At 46.7% G+C, this 16,624-nt stretch overlaps 1 protein-coding gene across 1 annotated transcript in view; it reads right to left on the bottom strand.

Moving 5' to 3' along the window:
- Window positions 1–9,743: 9,743 nt before the first annotated feature.
- LOC126542602 (arylsulfatase B-like) overlaps window positions 9,744–16,624 on the bottom strand; it is a 57,841-nt gene continuing 50,960 nt past the window's right edge. Inside the window, exons 10-11 of the mRNA XM_050189737.3 lie at window positions 14,405–14,841; window positions 9,744–9,932 (exon numbers count right to left, since the gene is read on the bottom strand). Coding sequence (XP_050045694.2) covers window positions 9,777–9,932; window positions 14,405–14,841 — 593 coding nt within the window. The 3' untranslated portion in view covers window positions 9,744–9,776. The remainder of the gene's footprint in view (window positions 9,933–14,404; window positions 14,842–16,624) is intronic.

Here is a 16,624-nt window from a genome sequence, read left to right as displayed (position 1 = left end):
GGTCCATGACTTTCGCGCAGCTGGCGGCTTGTCGAGTGGTGGGAAATCGCTCTCCGACAGCAGCTGATGTTCGTCTTGTCGGCACTCCCATTGTCGCTTCCGCACTACGTAGGGGATGTTGTATTTCACCTTGCACATTCGGTCTCCGGTCGGGTGTTCGTCCCCGCACAACTTACATTTTAGGGTACAGCGATGGTCTTCTGTAGGGCTCGCGAGTCCGGAGGCCAGGCACGTCTTGATTGTCGGGATCGGGCACACGTCCTTGCGGTGTCCCACTCGGCCGCACTGCTGGCGAACGTCGATCTGCTTCCTGTGGAGGCAGCACGGTATTAGGGTGACTCCGTATCGGACGAAGTTCGGTACCTTGGGTCCCTGGAACACCACGATCGCAGTGGTCGTGCTTCCAATCCTTTTTGTGCCCACTGCAAGCGGGTTCCTCTCGTTCACGATGTTCCTATCTAGCTCGTCGGCGCTCGCGTCGATGGGGATTTCCTGAGGAATCGAGATTTCATAAGACATTTGGTGCCGTATCGCACGGCACCAAAAATCTCAGGAAATCTCGATTCTTGCTGCGTGATCTCGGCGCAAGAGATCACGTGCTGGGCCACCACTGTGGATTCACAAAGCGTTCACTTGCTAAGGCTGGCTGCGTGGCGCAACGCGCCTCCTATATTTTTCCTTCCTCCATGAGAACAAGGACGATTTCATCGCCATCGTGCTTCGTTGGTTGCAACCTTGTAAAAAACAGCAACAAACTATAGCTAGCGGCACCATAGTATGCTTATTTCTGCATTTCACAAGCCTTGAAGGCAGATTAAACTTGTAAATGCGTGTTTATCTTTTTATTATTAACATAAAGAATTTCTCAGTTCGGAAGGCTCCATTATTGACATCACCTAGTCAAATGTCATTAAATCTGGACATGTGGCAGCTTCGCTGAAAGAAATGTCATTCAGGAACTTAAGACCATAACTACTGAATGCCATCTTCTGTCCACGTGTGGCACGGGTATTGTTCAACTAAATACGCACTTGAGTTGCAGTTCTACAGCGGGCACTGTTGTGGCTGGAGTTCAAGTTCAGAAATAAACTTTGGGCCCTCCCAACTGAAGAAGGTAAACATATATTAAGAAACACATTTGCCTCACAGTTATGTCGTTTAAGCTTTGTGTGCTAGTAATGGAAAACGCTATGCAAAACTTTCTTCGTTCCTTAGATAATAATAAAAGGAAAAGGATTGTGAATTCAACAGCATTTTTTGTTTCAGAACAAGCACACTTGTAGAAAGGCTTATTTTTTTCTTACCAAGCTCAATCCATGCAGAAACATCTGTCTTTGCATACGAGGTTTAGCGCAAAGCAACGTAACATAACAACATAACATAGCATCATAACACTAGACCTGACTTAACTTCACTAGCCAAAAGAAAATGCGCGTATAACATCTCGATTGTTCGTGGATACATCCGTTCTGTATGGCTTCCACAAAATCTCTACCAATGACAAAACGGCTGACTGAATGGACGTATACCTCCTGCGCGGGAGTTTTGAACACGCCTTGGTACAGTGCCTGGTGCCGAAAGGGGTGGTGAAAGCAGCAGCCGCGCATTCAATTTAAAATGAGTTCAGCCTTTCCCGCTAGTTTTGATGGGTGTTCAAGCTTTCCTCGGGACCATGTCTCACTGCAGATGGATTGAAAAAGGAACTCGTTCTTGTTGGAAGTCCTGGTCACCATCACCATGCATGCGGAAAGCGCATTCTGTCTTTGGTTAATCCACAAAGAAAGTTCCCGAGGGGCAAGCGTTGCCAACGCGCGCATATATCTCCCAGCCTATATTGAATTCATTGCTATGAATTTTTCATAACTAGTGAAATGAAGTTGTTAAAGAATACGCTCGTCTGTCAATACACACAGTCGACCACAAAGCTTGACGGACCTCGTGACCTCAGAGCACTTTGAATTTCTGAGCAGACCGCAACAGTAGTCAGTAGAACCGTGCTTGACAATGTTGTTCGCACACACTTGTAGAGGCTGGAAATGCGAATACCAGGCTGCGGAGATGTACAGCTTTACCTCAGATTCCGTGGAAAGTATTGTGGTTGACCGTACGTTTTATGATATTGTCGACTTGGTCATAAAAAAAAAGGAAAGAAAGGACAGCAGCAGACGTATTGAACATTCTACTGGGTGCTAATTTAACCTTCTCACGGCACACTGTTGTTATCACATGGCTGTCAAGGTGATGGAACACTACTAATGAACTCACAATAAAATTGGTCAAAGCGTCTTTCTTTTCTTTTCTTTTTTTCTCGCGCGGAAGCATTCCAAGTACTGAGGCTCAATCGTGTGATCCGCCTGGAATCGATGTCACAGATTCTACACGTATGACAGCATCGTCTCTGGCAGGCCGCTTGGTGACAGTCGCGACAAATACGTACCTGAGCAGGTCTCATGGACGGCCTGCCACCGCCCAACCGACTTCCGGTGACCTTTCATGCTGTTCAACAATCGTCAGTCACGTCAGATTTGTTCAAGGTGTGGTGCTTTACTTTCGTGCAGATCAAGCGAATAAGCTTGTTTCACAGCAGTTATGTTGCGTCATGGTGTCGAGCGACTGAGGCTTCCCTCAATAGCAAACGCGCAGCAGAAGTATGTCTACGACTTCTAGCACACCATAGGCATGCTTTTCGAAATTTTTTCGCCCGTTGATAAATGTCCTAAAGCATCGAGCACCAAATTTACCCTAAGTCATACCTCAGGACAATTGAAACTACGTACACACCTGGCTCCATGCGTTTGTTAGTGAAAGGCATTGTCTTGTGTCACATATTGAGCGCTGGCGTTTTCGCAGCCTCCGACTGGCCAATGCAGAAGTCTTGTGGGTACATTACGACAATTGTTAGACACGTTATCTTCAGATTCCTATAGTTCAACCTGTAGCACTCGACCATGGAAATATGCTGGGTATTGTGGATTATAATTGCTAATAAAGCTAAGAGCTACGGGTAAACCGTATGAAGTTAATTGTGCAAATATCCTTCTTGGCATTGTCAGAGCAGTATTCTTCACTTTTGTGTCATCGCATTCGCGAAGCACCCAGAATTGACGGGAGCACCGGTGTTCTGCAGAACTATGCGCTGAAACCTAAGTTTCAAGAAATTTTGAATAAAGGACCCGTACACAGTCATCGTTTGAGTCGGCCGACTGAAATAGGTCTTAATTTCAGCACACATAATGAATGATTTACGTTGAAAAAAAAAAGGCTGCTAAACTGGCAGTACTACAAGGGTACGCTCTTACACGGTCCCGCTCTACTCGAGTTGCTCCCAGGAGTTGCTCGCAGCGAGTGTCGTCTTTTCTTGTGTGTCTTCACTGTGTCCACGTCAGTGCGCTGCTTCACCAGCAAGGCATGATGATTAATCACCAACTAGTCCGACTATCCACAATACTGCTCCCAGGGAGCAGTGCTGCCAATCCTAGGGAAACTTCCGTAGATCTAGAGGTTCTAGGCCTTGCTTAGGAAAATTTTTCCAAATCTACCGGAAATTTGTGCTACGACATGGAGGACAGAAAAACTCGGAGCTGAGAAACCACTGCTGTGACGCCACAGTGAAAGGCTTTCGTCAAGTAAGCGACAAGGTTTGTATGTCCCCCTTTAAATCAAATATTTGTCCGCAGCTGGAAAAACAAAGGTATGCTGCAATGACAAATCTCGGCATAAGCGGACACATATATTACCTAGCGCTGAGCATGACTAGGCGGTCGGGGCAAAGCGTAGCAGACTATGCACTCAAATTTACCGTCCTTTGAAGAATCATTGTAGAGACCCAGTGATCGCGTGTTTGGATGAGCTTTGCCATAGAGAAAAGAAAAAAAATTGGTCACGTATCGGCGTGTTTTGCTGCGAATGACCTGTGAGGGCACCAACGTGTTGCCGTTACTTCGGTATATCACAGCATATAAGAAATATTTATTTCACATACTTAATAATGGGGCCCTATAACGTAAAACTATTCCAATATGTTTCTATTCCAATCTCCTGACGTCAAATTTGCGTAATCGCCGACGCATGCACCGGGCGGTCACCCGCGGGGTTGTCTGACCAGACCAATCACATGCTCTCTTCGTTCATAGGAGGTCACTTTTGTTTGCTTGAAAAACGAATAACATTGCCTACACTGAGCGGCTTGTCATATCTAATTGGCTGACAATAGGCAAGGAGAATGCTCAATTGGAGAGGGATTCGATGGGGCAGAGCCACTGCACTGAATATCGATAACCGTATGAAGAGGGTGGTGCCGGCGTCTGCGATTGGTCCGCTTTCCTTACCTAACTTGCGGTGGCTGGTCGAAAATCGCGGCGGCATGCAACGGAAGCTTAAGAATGACGCTAAAACGGATCCTCAGCGAAGAATAGTTGGCCGGATGAGATCGTAAAGGTGCCGAAAGTGCTCGAAAACGTTACGCGACCACGCAAGAAGGTTTAATATACGCAAATAAACCCATGCTCTCCGGCAGGTGCGAGTAGCCAGCGCCTGAGCGACCGGCGGCAGCCATCTTTTATTCCTTTCGGAACGGGGCAGCCTGCGGCTATTCAGAAGAAAACTCAGTTTTGTTCGGCATATTAATGCGCCTTTAATGCGTACACGTCACTTTGACGCGGTGAGTTCTCGCGGTTTTGTGACGTTGCGTGACAGGCAGGTGGAGTGGGTGCAGCCCGAAAGCTTTTGACCAATAGCCGGGGGCTAATCGCGAAAAGGCATCGAATCAGAAATAACTCTTTTTATTTTTTTCGGTCAAATCATGCATAATCAGTGTGTACACATCATATCAGATGGGGAGGTATCGCGGTTTTCGTGATGTCGCGTGACAGACAGGTGAAATGGAGGTGGTCCAAAAATGTTTTTGACCAATCGCGGGGGGCTGATAGCAGAAATGGAATAGAAAAGTTTGGAATAGTTTTACGTTATAGCGCCCATGGTGTCATGAAGGGACACACTGTTTTGGCATTGCTACATTCTGTAATCTGGTGCGAGCTTCCTTACAATTCAAATAAGGCTCCGTTTTAATCTGGCCATTTTGCTGTTGCTCAAGTTTATTTTGCATGTGGAGCGAGTATAAACGTGCTGACGTCTTGTTCTGTGAATGTAGTTCCAAGCAGAAGGCATCTTGTTAGCACGAAGAACTCTCGTTAGCAGAGCTTGCACTGCAACATCATTTCCGCTGAAGTGCAGCGACCTCATTATTTAAATTTATGAATTGAACTTGAAAATAAATTGGATCTATTCATTTTCAATCTATTTGCATAACCAAATAGTATATATTTACAATAACCATATTGACATACTGAACAAGCGTATCTTCACAAAATCCAGGGAAATCTAGGGAACTTCATTATCCACTTTAGGAGAAAACTTGCTTCAGAGGTTGGCAGCACTACCACAGAGACACATCACGGCCACATTGCGCTGGTTCTGCTTTAGATGCCTGCGTATTTCTATACTCCGTTTCACACATCGTGTGCAACGCTATAAAGAACTTATTCAGTGATTGCATTCGCAACAACAAATACTTAGGTGCTACAAGCACAGCAAGCATTCACCACCACTCGAATCCACCGCCGATCAGCCTGACATTTGGCCGAATAAAGAGGAGATTGATTGCGACACGCAAGTAGAATTGAACTTCCAAGAATCATTTCCCCGCAAAAAGGCTGAACCGAAAGCCGCGCTCCAAAATGTGGTCCCTGTTGAAGAGGACACACTGCCCGCTAGCTATGTCCGGGCAGCAACTCTCTGTCTGCGGAGAATCAGGCTTGGCACAGCCATAACTCCAGCAACGCGAGCGCTCTTCGACTACCGGCAGGTGAGCCTACCAGCAGGAACGAGGGTATCCATCCCCATGCCAGCTAACGTCGGTAAAGGGTGGCAAATGTCGTCGACAAAACTCACACAAAACAAACAGTTATGCACATCCTGATGAGATATGCCCCCACTGCCCGGTGCCAGTAGAACAGGCAAATCTGGAGCACCTTATATGGAAGTGCTCGGGCCTTGGTAATGTTCGGCAACGGCTATTGGAAGACCTCCCTATCGAGCCACGACCGCATTCCTTCCATGAGGTGCAGTCTACCCACGGAACGGCCGCCGGAGCGAAAGGAGATACTGGACAGTCTTTTGGAGTTCATCCGTAAAGCATAACTCCAGTACTTAATTTATCCCTCACAACACCGTCAAATGGCAAAACATGAGAACTGAGGTCTCTAGTAGTTCTTAGACTCAACAAAATCCTTTAAAAGTACTGCGAACAACTTGCCGACAATTAGATACAGCTCGTATTTATTTAAATACTATATTAAGTAAAAAAGAAGTCTTCAATAAAAGGAACACCCGGCTAAATGCCATGTTTGTTTTTGCGCGGAACGCTTGCGAACAGTGCAATAACTGCGCGCGAGCGGGCATGTCACGTGGTGTTTTCTTTTTTATTTCGCGGGCATCCGCAGTAAGCTGAATAACACTTATACTTAATAGATATAAAGACAGAAACTGTTTATACGGGCGTTTGGCAAACCGCTCTGCAACTTTCTGATTTGAATTTCGTTTCCTAGCTTCGTTGCTTCAGAAGCTGGTTAATTAATATTGATTAATTATCTAATTAAGCAAAATATGCAAGATAGCGTGACACACTACATACGAAAGTGAGTAACATTCATTTGGTCTCATCGTCTTAGAGTGCATCGGCATATTTTTAAACTCTGGCTAAAGTTGCCTGAAACATATATACATATTATATATGTATATAACCTATCTATATATGTATGGTGCGGACCACCGTCAGTTGCACTTCGTTCCTTGAAGAGGCAGAACGTGTGCCGACTGACCCTGCGAACAATACCTTGCAGTTCGATGAATGTTGTTTAAATCATAAATCCGGGAGCTCAAAGAGGTGCCACGTAATGCTAACGCATCTACTTCTAAACCGCCACTGTTTCTTTTTTTTTTGTTTTTTTTTTTTGTTTTTTTTTTTTTTGCAGCCCGTTGCGGGCAGCCTCGCGCTGGTGCTCACTTGAGTAAACACCGTTGGCCCGTGGCGACGCATATAGTAGACTCGAAGCGAAGCATTGGCAGAACGCGTGAAATGATGAATTTTGGTGACGGAGCTTCCTCCATAGCTTCCACAGCGTTACACGCGAAGTATGAAACGTGGTATACCAACGCACGTCGAGGCAAGTGACGCGTCGAGCACACGTCGCTCTACGGTACCATTTCCGAAGACCCAAGGATAGAGTCTAGAAATGCGGGTCGATGCCGAAAGTAGTGCAGTCTAAAAACATGAGCCGTTCCCGTGAGTACGCACCACTGGGTATGTCCTGCTCTTGAACGAACCCCTTTGGCACGAACTTTGGTATGTGCCACTAAGTTCCACTCTTCAATAAACATCTTTGACGTCAGCTTAAGTCAATGGGTATGTGCCACTGGTATATATACACGAACTTCGCGCCGACGCCGCTCAATGCCGCAGCGTCTCCAAAAGGAAATGGGATATCCCGAGTGACGCCGAAGGAAACAGTCGCGCCTAACGGGACGTGCCTTCTCAGCGCAGCAGAAGCAACGCGCCGAAGCGATAAGCCTTCGACTGGATTTTACAGCAAAGATATTTACCTCTAGCCCCCGTATGCACCCCCCGCATGCGTTCCCAGGGGGTACTCTAGCCGGGCAGGAATGCGTCGGGCGATTCAGGAGATAGTGAAATACTGCGCCGTTCCCGGGTCAGGGGAGGTGCCCTGTCCGGCGTATGTTCGTATCACTGTGCGTGGGAACGAATGCGTGGGCCGATCCCGGAGATAGTGAAATACCGCGCCGTTCCTAGGTGGGATACCCTGTCCGGCTTACGTCCGTATCACGGTGCGTGGGCAGGAAGGCATGGGCCGACCTCTGAGATAATGCAATACCGGGCCGACCCGTGGCGGAGGTGAAGCAGGCTGCTGTTCATGATCTGAGAATGCCTGCCAAACGCACCCCAGCCCATTCTTATTCATGTGATTATTTCAGACTCATGATCCAGATCCGCGTTCACTACCTGTCCTAAGTAGATGTATTCCCTTACCACTTCCAGTGCCTCGCTACCTATCGTAATCTGCTGTTCTCTTCCGAGACTGTTAAACATTGCTTTAGTTTTCTGCAGATAAATTTTTATACCCACCCTTCTGCTTTGCCTCTCCAGGTCAGTAAGCATGCATTGCAATTGGTCCCCTGAGTTACTAAGCAAGGCAATATCATCAGCGAATCGCAAGTTACTAAGGTATTCGAAGTTACGAAGGAACCAGGGATTCTTAGAACCCACTGCTGCGTCGCAGCTCTGACCGCCACCGTGGTCAGTTGCTTGGCAGCTGCTGAGGACTGAGGGCCGGGGTTTGATTGTTGTATTCATATAGGAGGTTGTGGCCAAGTACATCACCAGGGTGGCCGATCCTGCTCTGGTGAGGGAGTGCGTTACCGGTTCTGGTCACCGGGATCAGGCCGCACTCCAGGCCTTTTTGTGCAATTTTATCAACACGCGGTTTTTCTTAATCCGGTGGAAAATTGCGCGGCACCGGAATTCGAACCACAGTCCTTTTGCACGCGAGGCGGATGCTCTACCACTACGCCACCGCTGCACTGCTTTCACATAAAACCACATAACTTTGGCGTTGCAAAAGAAACACTATATACAGGGTGTCCTAGCTAACCTCAGCCAGAGTTTAAAAGTATGCAAATGCCACGCAGCTGGACAAAATAAAGATAATGTTGTTTGCCGTCGCTTGAAGATACTCAAATTATTTTTGCTTCATTCCAGCTAATTAGACAATTGGTCTTACTTAATTAATGAATGTCCCAAATATTATAATTAGATGGAAGCGTCAATGAGAATATGTAGAGCAACATGAAGAACTCCCGATACAACTTTCTGTTGCTCAATACGTGCTACATAAAAGCGCTTTTCGAGCGTGAAAGAAGCCCGCGAATTAATTTTCAAAGTCTCGGACGAAATGGATTGGCGTTCCAGTTACTTCTTTAAGGTACCGCTGTTTCAAGCATTGAAGCACAAAAGCAACTAGAAGACCTATGCATTTCGACAGACACTTTGAAAAGTAATATTTTGGAACTGGTGCTGTCCAGTGAATTCGTTCAATGTGGGCAGGCCACGCGATATCAGCGGCTATAATTCCTACATCAACATATGTGGCGTAAAGGAATTAATTAAAAAGTTAACAAGCGTAATTACGTTGACTATCCTATTGAACATTTGGTTTCTCGTAGAAGTAATGGCCGCCTCATCGAGTAATTTAGTCAAGGGTTAGAATTATGCTATTAGCCGTAGGCAACCTTTACAAAATTCTGTGCAGTTAAAGAAACACCCTGTGTTTATATACATATATATATATATATATATATATATATATATATATATATATATATATATATATATATATATATATATATATATAAACACAATAATCTAGCTTCAGAGAACAAGCTACAAGCTTGTATCAGCCAGTGAAAACGCGATCGTGCGGTATGCCCGTGTCCATACGTGAATTGTCTATCCGTGCCCAAGAGCGTCGTCTACTGAATCTCAAGCAACAGAACACCGCTCGTTAACTTGCACCTCCCGCGCAACATTATTTTGAAACTTGTGTCGAGCGACATCAACGTACGTCCGCGTGCACCCATTGTGCTTGGACCCCCATTTGAACGTCACTCAATACTTTAGCAAATTTTTATAAATTCCAATTTCATCAGCTGTACGATGTCGGACACGATGATGGTACCCAGGGCGCCCAAGTTCCACCGTGGTTTTCAGGAAAACTGCTTGGGTCAATGGTCGCATTTCTCCGCACAGGCACGGCAGCGGCTGCAAGCGCATCTAACCGCTTCTTTAGCGACGCCACCACCTGTTCAGAAGACATAAAAGAGACATCTGGTAAAGATCAGTCTGTGCGGGAAATGTCAATGTACCGTGTGTAACGTCTAAAGAGACTCAGTTAAAGAGACACAGGGCAAGAATCAGCCTGCCATAACATTAGGGTGGCCCTAGCATTGTCCACACTAACGCCAGTTGTCTTGGCCTTGGGGCGGGTCTTCTACAATCCGACTCCGAAGGAAACGAGAAGTCCGTTGCCTATGCCAGTCGCCACCTCAGCGAACCACAGAGTCAGTACCACGTTTCATAACTTGAGTGCCTCGCGGTAGCCTGGGCCATTGAGAAGTTTCGGCCTTACGTATATACGGCAAGCATTTTACTATTGCTACTGACAACGTTGCAATGCGCTGGCTCCATACAAAAAAAAAGACCTAGATGCCAAACTTGCCCGGTGGGCACTCCAACTTCAAAACTAAAGTTTCACGGTCGTTCACCGTAGTGGTTCTTGTCACTAAGACGCCGACTACCTTTCACGCAACGTTATCGTTACAAACAATTCTGCGCCAGCATTTGCATTACTCTATCTCCAAGCTGCACAGTCGCAGGATACCGAAATCTGCGACGTCGTCCGGCGCCTCTCTGGAGACACCAGTATATCTAAGCGCCGCCTCGAGAAACTTTCACATGCGTATACAGTCTGAGTTGGCATCCCTTATCATCGACGTACAGGAAAATAATCGTGCCTACCTGTGGTGCCTGTGGCAATGCGGCCATCCATACTTTTCATGCGTCACGACGCCCCCTCTGCTGGCCACCTGGGTCAGCAGAGGACTCTGGCTCGCGTTAAGGAAATGTTTTGGTGGTCTGTCATGCGCGCGGATGTCTGTACGTGTCATCCTGCGCCATTTCTCAAGATCGTAAGGTCGTCACCAACACACAACCTGTGCCCTTACAAGCAGTCGCCCCTCCTAACGAACCGTTCGATATCATGGGCATTGATCACATGGTCCCGTTTCCTCGCAGCAAGCATGGTAACAAATTTATCATTGTGTCCGCGGACTACCTGACTAAGTAGGTAGAAAAAAATTTGAGCCATCCCTGATTCTGCAATTGCTCATGTCATGGCCTTTATTGACGAGTGCCTCATATTCCGGCATGGCACGCCGAAGTTGCTGATTTCCCACCGTGGCACGGCATTTATGTCGAATGCATTCAAAACTTCCTTGTCTCAGCATGAAATACGGCACGCTGCAGCGTCCCCTCTACATGCACAAACAAATGGACAGGTCGAGAGTACCAACCGTACCATAAAAGACATATCCTACGTCTGTCCGACAGGCGATGACTGGGGTGGCTACGTCGCTGCTGCGGTTTTCGCTCTAAACACGTAAACATCAGTAGGCCGATGGCAACGCGTAGACATTAAAATATATTAGAATGATTGTCTATACGTATAGCGCACGCCAGAACAGAGAAAGATGAAAATAGAAAGCGACACAGGACACTGAATAGTAGCCATGTTGTAACCAAAACCAGCTTTTATTATTTGTATTTTCGTGCGCTTGTACACTTTCTCTCTCTCTCTCTCTTTCTCTCTTCGTACTCTGTGATAAAACCCGCTTTTGACAGTCGTATTTCTGTGCGTGCAGAATTTCATACAGGTATCTTCCTGATTAGTTCACCTGCTCGTCTCAGACTGCGTCGCGCCCTCGTGTACGTTTTTGGAACTCTGCATGCGCGTACAGGTAGGTACTGAGTGTGGTGCGACTTGTCCTCACCTTTTATCTGATAGTTCGTGTGTCTATGGGACTGTACGCTCTAAATATTTGTCACTATGAAGTTGTTCTTTCTTACCTTACAGTTTACTTATTGTTACTGCTAGGTGGGTAGGGTTAAATGGGGTTTAACTGGAGAGGTTGGAAGCAGTGCGCCTCCGGCTACTCAAGTTCACTTTCTATGCAAAAATTTAAGTTTATTTGAAAATAAATAACAAATAGAAAATAAAAGCACTTTAACGCGTACTTACAGGAGTGAAAGAAAAAGACAAGAAAAACGTGGCAACAAAGGCGAGTCACTGGACAAAATTGTACTCAGTATTTCGAGCACATGTCCGTAATTTTTTAAAGTATGTTACTGCACTGAAAGCGGTTTTTTTAAGGCCGCTAACTGGCCATGGTCAAACTATTGTCCCAAGGGACAGTGAATGATTGCCCAGAGGCCTAAGTTTAAAGAGCATCTTTCGCCTTTGTTGGGCGTATAACATGCAGTGCAGCAGAACGTGGGCTATGTCCTCGTCCACCACTCCAAAGGAACATGACGCGGAGCTTGCACGGTGGATATTATAAAGAACGTGCTCTCTGTGTGCCACACCAACGCGAAAGCAGTGCAACAACGTTTCCTCACTTCGCCGGTATGTTCCCGTATACACCAAATTTCAACCCATGATCTACAGCATACAAAATCGCTCTTTTGTACCATTCAATGAGCCATGCCGCAGATGATCTTCTCGCTGAGAGCTTTCGCATCATGTTTTCAACTTCATAGCTGGACAGTGAAATGGTGTGCAGAGAGAGAAAGATATTTTTATGGAACCCCGGAGATGTTTTCTTGGCGGCATGCCCAGCATGCTACTGCAGATTGATAAGATGAAACATGAACGGTGCCATCTTCTCCATGTCCGTGGGCATGGCAAACCAAACAAGCGCGAGCTCTCGCTCGCGCTTGTTTGGTTTGCTTCGTTCGGTCTGGTTCACGCTTGTTTCGATTGTCGTGGTTTCAGATTGTTTTGTAATCTGATTGTATGCGCGGCGCGGACTCTGTAGTACTTTCTGAAAGCCACGCGGCACAAGTGATTACACTGGAACCTTCGGCGAGTCATGTATTGAAACCAACGCGCTTGACCCACAGATGAGATTGTCGACAATTGCCGACTCTGCTACATGTCTCTCTCAAATTATTTGCCTCAATATATCGCGAAATAAAAAACACGTGTAGAGCTGCGCTCAAATTTCGCATTAGGGAGTATCGTAATCGTCGGTGGACTTTTTTCGTGCCTCCATATGTTCCTTACTGGGTGCACTATAGCTACACACCATCATGAACAACCGACAAGCACATCCCGCCACACTGGTTCTCTATATTAGCATGTTCCTTCGATGTGACCAGCATTCCAAAGCATGCTCAACGTGCGAGCGAGCAATTGTTCAGGCTCTGTGCACACGCAAAGCTTGGAGCACCCCCACATATGTGCAGTTTATTCAAGCTAGCGCTGCGCCACCAGTACTGTGTGGCTACCTGGATAGCCACACAGTACAAAAGTAATCACAGAAGTAACATATAAGGGTGTCTTTTTATCTGCACCAATTTTTTTTAAATTAGAAGAATATAAATCACGGTAACGTTATGTTTACCATTCGAGTGTATGGATTGGCAGGCTCTAGATATAGATCAATTTCCGCAATTACGTGCTTAATTAGCTAAGTTACGGTAATTAATTTTCTAATGATGAATAATAGGTGGCTACAGCAAATGAGTACCTTGGGGCTCGTTCTCGACAATACCTATCCCAACGATCAAATTTAGAATAGCGGTGTTCATGTAGAAGTTATACGCGAACAATTAGTTCCCCTTGGAAGGCTTCTTGAAACCAAACCTGGCTGGAAAAAGAGCGTCTGGGTCGTCGATGTCGACGCCCCCCGCATTTCGTCACGTCTCCGATGTCACCGCCAGTCCGGCCCCGCGAGCAGCTTGCGTTATCTCCTTGCTGTCTGCAGTCCGCCAAACTTACTTCGCCATTCCGTTGGGCGCCACGTGTCCACTTCGACCGACTAAATGCCGTTTCATAGTCCCGAGGGAACGACGAAGTAAATTTGGTGACCCGCGGGCATTGCAGCACTAGGCCAACGCCGCAGACAGCAAGGAGATAACGTAATTAAGCTGCTTGCGGGGACGAACCGGCGGTGACCTCGGAGACGTGACGAAAGGCGGGGGCCGTCGACATCAACGACACAGACGCTCTTTTTCCAGCCAGGTTCGGATTCAAGGAGCCTGCCAAAGGGAACTAATATTTACCGTAGCTCCCACATGAAATCCGCTATTCAAAATTTAATCGTTGGGATAAGCAGTGTCGAGGACGGGCCCCAAAGTACTCATTTTCTGGAGCTACCACTTGTTGATAATAAGAAAAGGAATTACCGAAACATCGCTAATTACGCATGTAATTGCAGAAATTGCTCTGTGTCTAGAGGCTTCCAATCCGTACACTTAGATGGTGAACATGACGTTACCGAGATTTATATTTTTGTAACTTTAAAAATTTGGTGCAGATAAAAGAAACACCCTGTATATCGAATGCATATGCAGATGTTACAATGCACCTTGTTATTATCAACTGCCCTTCCATTGTATCCGGCAGAAGAGAATATGGCTAAAAGGAAAGGTTCGAATCATAACATTTTCGTATTGTTAGATCAAGAGCTAACAGTAGTAAGAATGGCCGCTTACGTTCGGAAGTCTGCTGGCCAAGTTATTGAGCTCGCAGGGATCCTCGACTATGTCGAAGAGGTAGACGGATGTGTTCGAAGAAAAGTTCGTTGTTTTTCCTTTGCCACACGTGAGCGTCGCTCTCTGCCGCCAACCCTTGGGAAAGGCCAGGTTATCCTTTCTGTACATTTTCCTGAGAGCACTGGCTGCGGTTGACTGGACAAGCAGGGAGTCGAGGTCGTGGCACGGACGGCTTCCACCCGGTAGGTTGTAGCGATCGGCGAAGCGTCCGGTGCTGTCTTGCACCAACTTGTAGCGAGAGTTCCGCAGTGCCGACGACATCGTGAACGTATAGTCGTAGTTGTAGAGCATCTCAACGCGAGGCGATGGCAGTCCGTAGGACAGAGGCCGCCACATGTCGTATCCGTCCAATTCTGCCATCTTCGCGGCATCACCTCCTGAAAGCGAGCGTTGCGGATGGGTGACTTGAACACCGGCGTATACGTGTAAACTCGGAAATGAAGTAATCTACATCGCGCCGTCAGGGTCAGCACTAATTGCAATGATCCAGATCTTTACACAATGGCTGCTTTCTAACTCCGAGAGTGTCAAAAAAAGCGTGATTGGCTAATCAAGATTGCTCGCACGCCTTCTCAGTTTGAACGTCCCATAGCCAGCTGTCGCAAGAACATCAAAAAATACTCTGCTGTAAGACGCAATTTCTCCTTGCCGCATGTTTACTGAAGTTAAATTTAGTGCAGTTGACACTGCCTTTTCCTTCAATATTATATTATTATTATTGTTGTTGTTATTATTATTATCATTATTATTATTATTATTATTATTATTATTATTATTTTAATATTATTATTATTATTATTATTATTATTATTATTATTATTATTATTATTATTATTATTATTATTATTATTATTATTATTATTATTATTTGGGTATAATCCGGCGTTTCCAGCGTGCTAGGCATCGGCCGGCGAAGTTGGATACGCCACGCCGGCGACGCTACAGTCTACCACTCTAAAAAAAAGTTTACACCCTTTGGGGGGCATATCTGCCACACAACGATAATCGTCATCTGCCTTGCTTGCCTTTATTGAAAACGCCGCGCCCAGTTCTTTCCTGTCGGCAGTGCGATGTCGTGCTGATAACGCGCATGCTGTTCGTTACTGGGAAGTACCGGGCTCGCAGCGCTAAAGAAAGGAAATGCGGGCAAGACAGACGACGATTCTTGTTGTCTGGCAAATGTACACCCCAAAGGGTGCAACCGTTTTTAAAGTGTAGGGTTGCCAAAAATGTACCCTGTGTATAGTTCGGCGCGGTGAACGGAGCCCTGCAGCAAAGCGGCGGTCAGCTGTTGTCGCCGCGCATGCGCATATGGTAGCGGCGAGTGAGTACTTTTTGTTTGGCGAAGACGCAAACTTAGCACGCTTGCTTCAGTTCACCCGAACTGTAGGTCAGCATGCTGCCGGCCATCCAAGGTGGCGCGCGATGGACTCTGGTCTAGCGGCTCCGGCGTCAGAAAGAACGTGCTCTATTCCCACGCTGTCCACGCCAACCCGCGTCGAACGCTGCCAGTTACGCTGGCGGCGCGGTGACGCCAGACGGCAGCGCGTCCCATCTGCACTCTTAGGCAAAGTTACACCCTTTGGCTTGCCCCTTCTGCCACACAACAATAATCGTTATCGGCCTTGATGCGTTTCCTTTCTTTAACGCTGCGAGCCCGGTACTTTCCAGTAACGAATGGCACGCGCGTTATCAGCATAGAGCAGTTTACACCCTTTGGAGTGCCCCTTCTGATAGCGCGCATGCCGTTCGTTACTGGAAAGTTCCGGGCTCGCAGCGTTAAAGAAAGGAAACGCATCAAGGCAGATAACGATTATTGTTGTGTGGCAGAAGGGGCAAGCCAAAGGGTGTAACTTTGCCTAAGAGTGTGCGCCGGCGTAGCGTACACTCTAAGAACAGTTTACACCCTTTGGCGTGCCCCTTCTGCCACACAACGATAATCGTCATCTGCCTTGATGCGTTTCCTTTCTTTATCGCTGCGAGCCCGGAACTTTCCAGTAACGAACGGTACGCGCGTTATCAGAAGGGGCACTCCAAAGGGTGTAAACTGCTCTATGTTGATAACGCGCGTGCCATTCGTTACTGGAAAGTACCGGGCTCGCAGCGTTAAAGAAAGGAAACGCCTCAAGGCAGATGACGATGATCGTTGTGTGGCAGAAG

This window comes from Dermacentor andersoni, chromosome 2 (assembly GCF_023375885.2).
Source record: "Dermacentor andersoni chromosome 2, qqDerAnde1_hic_scaffold, whole genome shotgun sequence".
Taxonomy (NCBI): Eukaryota; Metazoa; Arthropoda; class Arachnida; order Ixodida; family Ixodidae; genus Dermacentor; species Dermacentor andersoni.
This window is presented reverse-complemented; position numbering and strand designations above follow the sequence as displayed.